Source organism: Hippocampus guttulatus, chromosome 14 (assembly GCF_054856545.1).
Source record: "Hippocampus guttulatus isolate MCC_2025c chromosome 14, RoL_Hgut_1.0, whole genome shotgun sequence".
In the NCBI taxonomy this organism is placed as follows: domain Eukaryota; kingdom Metazoa; phylum Chordata; class Actinopteri; order Syngnathiformes; family Syngnathidae; genus Hippocampus; species Hippocampus guttulatus.
The window spans coordinates 17,007,196-17,014,031 of NC_141274.1; the positions used below are offsets into that span (position 1 = coordinate 17,007,196).

The following is a 6,836-nucleotide window of genomic DNA, read 5'->3' on the forward strand; positions in this document are numbered from 1 at the left end:
GGCCAGTGGAACAGACAGTGGCTCCACAAGTCCCTCTCCATGCTGGGGCAATGCCAATATAAGATCCTGTACACTGCGGGCGGGAAAGCAGTCGCTCGGTCCAACTCCCTCCAATAGCTATTCTGGGTGCCTCAATGGGCTTTGTTGTTACGCGCTCATCTGCTGACTGGCTTTTGTTTTTTTTTTTTAAATTCGTTATTTTTGTTTTTAATGGGAAGGGAAGAAACACAGCACATTCACAGTCCCTCTCAAAGATTCAAGGCCATGCCCGAAGACAGCTGGGATATGTTCCAGCACACCCCGTAACCCTTGTGAGGATAAAGCGATTCAGAAAATGGATGGATGGATAAGCGAAGGCAGCAAAAGTCATAAAGATGGAGAAAAAAGAATGTAGAGGAGAAGTTCTGGAAAACATCATAAGGGGGGAAAAAAACTTCACCTTAAATCAGGGGTGTTAAACTCATTTCGAATTGTGGGCCACATATGGCCTCGGTAGATGTCAAGTGGGCCGGACAATTAAAATGATACCATACGCTGCTATAAATAGCCAAAATAGCATGTCTTTCCTTTGTTTTGGTCTAAAGAAGCACAAAGACATTAGGAAAATGTTGACATTTAGTGAACATATCTTTTACAAAACATTTCATGAAGCACCTTAGATTTCCTTAGACAAATGTGCAATTTACTTTTATCATGCATATGATATATGCATTGCAACTGATACCAATGATTGTACAAAGGTACAAAACGAACAAGTAATTGGTATCGAAAAATATAGTAATGCACTTTAAGATTAAACGAGATTTATAAAGAAAGGAATTTTTAAACCATTTACACATGTGCATATAAAATCTAAATTTAATCCCTGCCAAATTAAAGAGAGTGCTATTAAATGTGTAAAGAATAAAGTATTCACATGTCCTTGATAGCGACTGCTGTGATGGGTCTGTCTCAGTGACAGACTGAGGCTGTTGTTGTCTTCCACTCTGATCAAAACAGTGTGCCTCCTAGCGGATACTCCATGAATTGCACCTATTTAAAATATGTATTCCGTGTCTTTTATGCATTTTTCACTTTTAAATTATCCCGTGGGCCTCGTCAAATCTCCTTGGGGACGGTTCCGGCCCGCATGCCTTATATTTGATGCCAATGTCTTAAATTAACTCAAACTCAATTTTAGAGCGAGTACCTCACCTTCCATGGTCACGAGGCCTTCAAGACTTTTTGAAGGGCAACAAATGTAACTTTTATTCATTGCCAAACTACATAATATATGACGCCTAGCTGAAACCAGAAGGCCTATCCAATGTCCCAATAATGACCATACGCTTTTGTCATGAATAAAATTGGTCATTTGCAAATGTTAACCAAGGATGGCTTTTTGATAAGATAAGATAAGATATCCTTTATTAGTCCCACACTGGGGAAATTTACATTTTTTGTCCCTTAATGAATTTTTGAAAGATGAAACAAATATATTTTCAGTTTTTAAATTGGACCTGTAAAAGCTTGTGCAATACGTATTATACCATGTGTTGTAATTTTGATGTTGCGGAAAAAAAATAGCCTGTTGCTGAACTTAAGTCATAAATATCACTCAATATATGACAGTATTATCATTATTATATTGTTTTTATTTTAAATTGATGTGCTGGGCTAAACACAAGTGCAGATCCATAATCAGCGCTAAAAAACCCCAAACACAAATACAAGTTCATTTACATCTCAATAGAAAACATTTAGTAAAAGAAAAAAATGCAGACAATTGTAATTTAAAAGCGTGCTGCACACGTCTTCAAAGTCTGCCTTTAAAGACTTGAACTTGTCCTGTACAAAGTTTTCTATTATGGCCAACTTTCAGAGATATGTCATGCAAAATCAAACAACACATGGTCATCGACCTCCTGATCATGTTTATGTAAGTTTCGTGAGCAGGATTAGCAATTTATGAGCCATTTCAAGTGTGGTGTAATGATGGACTGTTGAGTATCACTTAAGGACTTCAGCGGGGACATTCATATCAGTGGCAGATATGACACGTATGTGGATCAAATACTCAGAGACCCCATATCAGTCCAATTAGAGGCCCATTTGATATACAGTGTTTTTATGGCTTTAATTGTTTTCAATATCACACATACAGTCAACTCTGATCATAAAAGCGTGACTGAAAAAAAAGAAAGCACGATAGCACTGTGCGCTTTCGGTTGAGCCGAGAATGAGGAGGATCCGACAGAAAAGGTTCCCCCGAGGGGCCCCCCCGCTAAAAGGCTTAATCAGGCCAGTGATGAATTTGTGTTGCGAACTGGAAATATTCCAGGAAGCCCCCCCCCCCCCCCCCGCCCCTCCTTCCCTGCCCCCATCGTGACCAAAATAACAACCGTAGGAGTTGGAAAAGTTGTGGGCACACCATCATAAGAAACCGTAACCCAAAAGAACAAAAGCAATGCTTCAACTCGGGTTGACAATGCTGCAAACGTTAAAAGAGGTGGCATGTGGAGCAAAGTAATATTAATTCAAGGTCGACTTGGATGTGATTTTCCTGACTCGCGTATCTTGTTGACATGCAGACATGAACTTGGCATGATTCTGATGCAGGAGTTGAAAACAAATAATAATAATCAGATTTAAAGACTGACTTGTGACGTGCACGCAAGTACAACAAAAAGAAAAAGAAAAGCTTGGCTTGCATGTGATTCTACTATTGCACACACCCTGTAGACGTGCAGTGGATTAATTGTGTCATGTGTGTTTGTTTTGTTTTCAGCCCCAGCTGGAGTGAAGGGAGTTTCCCTCCAGCAGGTGAACCTGTTGCCATGTATTGAGGGACTGCCAAACTGCCTAGTCTCTTGTCAGATTATTGACCTTGTTTGCTGTTTATGCGCATGTGTTGTTTTCCCAAACCTCTCCATTTCATTCATAGTCATTTTGCTCTCTTGGCTCCTCTTTTTGTAGGAATTGGTAGTATTTCGGCTTTTTGATCTTGTTTTTCATGTCAGTTGGACTCTTGTCATTTCATTTGTATTCTCAGTGATACTTTACCTTGCCTTTTGCAAGCCCTTTTGTTTATGCCCTGTTTTTCCTGGCTCCTTGTGCCCGCGATTTCTGTTTCGACGTTGTAGATTGTGCGTTTTTTATCATAAACATTTTTGTTGTTTGCATTTTGTCTGTGTCTCCATTATTCGGTTTGTTCTTGAATCTAGTAAATTGTGGTCCGTACAGGACTTTCAAAAAGCAAAGGCTACAAAAGTAATAAGAATTCAAGTTTGACTTCATATATGCAGAGCACATTAGTTTACTATCGGACATAAGCCAGTGAACCTGCAGTGGAATGAATAGCTGGGCTTGATTCCCAGGTAGGGTATTCAAACAGTTGAAAGTGTAACAGAATACTGTCATAATGATTAAAGAGGAAGTTAACACAATTTTCTTTACAATAAATTCCATGCAGCCCCTCCAGTCTAAACACGGCATTCTGTTGAAGATTGTGTTTTTAGAATATGAGTTTAACGGCAAAATCCACCCGCATTTAGCCATCTCAGGGGGCGGCCATTTTGTGTTTGTGATGGAGACTGCAAATTATTCCCTCCATCACAAGCACACAATCCAATACAATGCCTCTTTATTTATATCACACTTTCACAAAAGCTACAGCTGTGTAGTCCTAAAACGCCATAAAAACAAAAAAGCGGTTTAAGTGAAACAAGTGTTTTATTTCTTTTAAAAAAGTGACATTTCAATACCATAGACACAAAAGTGATGAAAGCACATACTTGTATACAAAAATAATGACACACCATACAGAATACTGATAATGAGAGAACATTTTAACACATGTCGATACACTTGCTGCAACCTTGAAGATGGGCAGCGTGTGTGCGTGTGCGTGTGCGTGTGTGTGTGTGTGTGTGTGTGTGTGTGTGCGCGTGTGTGTTTACGTGAGCTACAAAAATACATTTGCAGCTTCTAGAAACAATGACGCTGAAACAAATAGCTTTTTTTTCTTTTCACAAGAGCGTATAGACATACACGGCAAGCTATGTGCTCGACCGACTATTTGGGGGCCATTTCCACGGTGGAGGCGTCGTTGGCGCCGTTGACATCGTAGTCGCCCACGGGGCCGCTCACCAGCACCCTTATGCGTTCGGGGAAGTCGTCAAATTTGGGCGACAGCAGGAAGTCGTAAACCAGGGCCGCCGCCACGCCACCACACATGGGCCCAACCCAGTACACCTGCGGTGGATTCACTCGGCTCAATTCTGATGCAAACGTCACTAGCGTCACAAAGTAATAATAATTAAAGCTTGATTTGCGATGTGGAATTTATTTGACTATCTCACGTACCCAGGAGCTCTACAGTGGATTAACTGAGGTTGACTCTGATAAAGGCGTTAAAAAAGTTGCAGGCATAAAAATAACAACAGTAAGAAGTAAAGCTCGTAAGTTGTCTCCAGACATTAGGTGCATTAACCGGGTTAAATTCAGATGCAGAAGTTTCAAAGTTGAAAATGTTATCAAGCAATCATGAGAATTAAAGCTTGACAGTGTACACATGTTGAGTGTGATTTTATCTCACGTCATGGGTAAACATGCAGTGGCATGTGCAACAAAATAATAGGAAGAGTTAAAGCTGGACTTGTCATGTGCATATACGTGTTTTTAAAGATTTGAATCGCTCTCATACCCAGTGGTCGGTGAAATCATTCAGGATCATAGCCGGACCGAAAGTACGCGCGGGATTGATGCCGCAGCCCGTGTAGCTGATCTGGAATCACACACGCACGCACACACACACACACACACACACACACACACACACACACACACACACACACACACACACACACACACACACACACACACACAAAAACCTTCAGTGTCCAACTTCTTCCCCTCCAGGAGAGCAATGCATGCTGAGTAATGCCAACTCACCGCCGCCAAATGTCCGAGGCACACGGAGAGGCCTATGGCCAAGGGCGCCGAACCGGTGACGTCGCGCCTCCGTTTATCAGTCACGGCAATGACACACAGCACCAGCTGGAAAGTTGCCAGGAGCTCGATGCCCACGCCCTGGCTGGGGGTGATGCCGCTCAGCTGAAAAAAAAAGCCCGTTGGTAGGTTTCTAATGCTGTGACTAATGTACGCAGTAGGGCAGCTATCTTGCCGTGCCAGATGCTGATATTGGAGGCTGCAGAAGCCGGGGGACTTTAACACAGTTGTTTAATGAATAACAGCAGAGCTGGGGAACCGAGAGGGAGGGGGTGGGAGGTGGAGGTGCACTGAATGTTATTTATGTCACATTTTGAGAATTGCACGTTGGGCCGAATCAAATAGTCTGGCCAGGCCATCTGTAGCCCAAGAGCTGTAGCTTGCAAGTCTGCAACATTCTTGAAAATTTTAAATCAATTAAAAATTATAATAATAAATTCTGAGAATATGATTTTATTGTCAAACATTCTGACTAATTGCTGGTAAAGTGCCACTTTCTTTTTCCTTATAAAATAAACACCTTTTTTCTTATAATATTTTTTAAAAGTATCATAAAATCACAACTTTGTCTTGTAAAAACAACTTGACACGACTATAAAAAAGTTGTTACAGTCCGAGACAAATATTTTTTCCCCTCCCAAGATTACAACTGACAATTCATTAAATCTTTTGGTCAGTTTTCTTCAAGAAACATTTGAAAATTAAAACATCTGGAATTGTATAAACATCCTCTTTTTTCAGATTTTAAGATATTACTTTCGGTGCTTTGTCACATATTTTCCTCATCAAAGCCAAAACTTAATTCTCTTCCTTTTCGTAAGATGAAGACTTCATTTTTAATATTTTGAATATCTTTTTAATTTCTACAAAAAAGAATTGACATATTTTACATAGTTGGCTCCATCTGCAGCGATCAACTTTTTGCATCCACAACGCAGAAAGTGACCAAAAAACAAATTGACTGTCAAGGATGTTCGTGAAGACGAACGAACAGAACAACACTCTTCCCTCGAGCACTGCATGTTTTGGAACAGAACAGAAAGAGGCTTGGGGCACTTACCTTATTGAGGCCCAGCTCAGCCGTGGCGGCGGGCCGCGCCCCGTACAGAATGCCGCTGGCGAGGCTGGAGCCCAGCAACTGGGCCACCACGTACGCGACGGCCCGGAACACGCTGATCTGGCAGCTAGCAAGCATGCCCAGCGTGACGGCCGGGTTTAGGTGGGCGCCGCTGATGTGGCCCAGGCTCTGCGCCAGCGTGGCGATGGCCAGCCCGAAGGCCAGCGACACCTTGACCTCTTGACCCGGTGCGCTCGGATGCCCGATGGCCGCCGCGATGCTGAGGAAGATGAACAGGGTCATGCCCACCAGCTCGGCCAGGACGGCCCTCCAGAACGCCTTGCTCTTGAACTCCCTCATGTGGGTGCCCGGAAAGCGTACGCGCGTGTGTATCTGTGTGTGTGTGTATGTGTGTGTGTAAGTGAGTGCATAGACCAAAAGCAAGCGGCGTATTTAAGGCCCAAAGGCTGATAATGGTCAGTGGGCGGGCCTCAGAAAACTGAAAGGGCCACACTGAATTAATGAGAAATTGAAAAGACCTCCTCCTCCGGCCCCTCACCCAGCGCCTCCCAATAAACTTCACAACTTGAAGAGAATCCTGCCTTGTGAAAGCGAGTTTGAACCCCCACCCCCTGACACCATCTCTAAAAGTCCAAAACAGAACAGTAATGTGTCAATAATACATTTCGGTGACAGTTGTTTGAAGTGAAAACGAAAATCAATTGGCAGGAGTCGCAGAACAAAGGTAGTCACTCATTAACCGCAGGGACGAGCGCTAAATCAGTATTCG

General features: G+C 42.5%; 1 protein-coding gene across 1 annotated transcript; it reads right to left on the bottom strand.

Annotated features, from left to right (window-relative positions):
- Positions 1 to 3,692: 3,692 nt before the first annotated feature.
- LOC147195545 (aquaporin-1-like) lies at positions 3,693 to 6,488 on the bottom strand. Its single transcript, XM_086129401.1, has 4 exons — positions 6,050 to 6,488; positions 4,933 to 5,094; positions 4,685 to 4,765; positions 3,693 to 4,233 (listed from the first exon to the last, which is right to left on the bottom strand). Exons 1-4 carry the CDS (start codon positions 6,404 to 6,406, stop codon positions 4,054 to 4,056), a joined length of 780 nt encoding a protein of 259 aa, XP_085985527.1. The 5' UTR covers positions 6,407 to 6,488; the 3' UTR covers positions 3,693 to 4,053.
- Between the last annotated feature and the right edge of the window lie 348 nt (positions 6,489 to 6,836).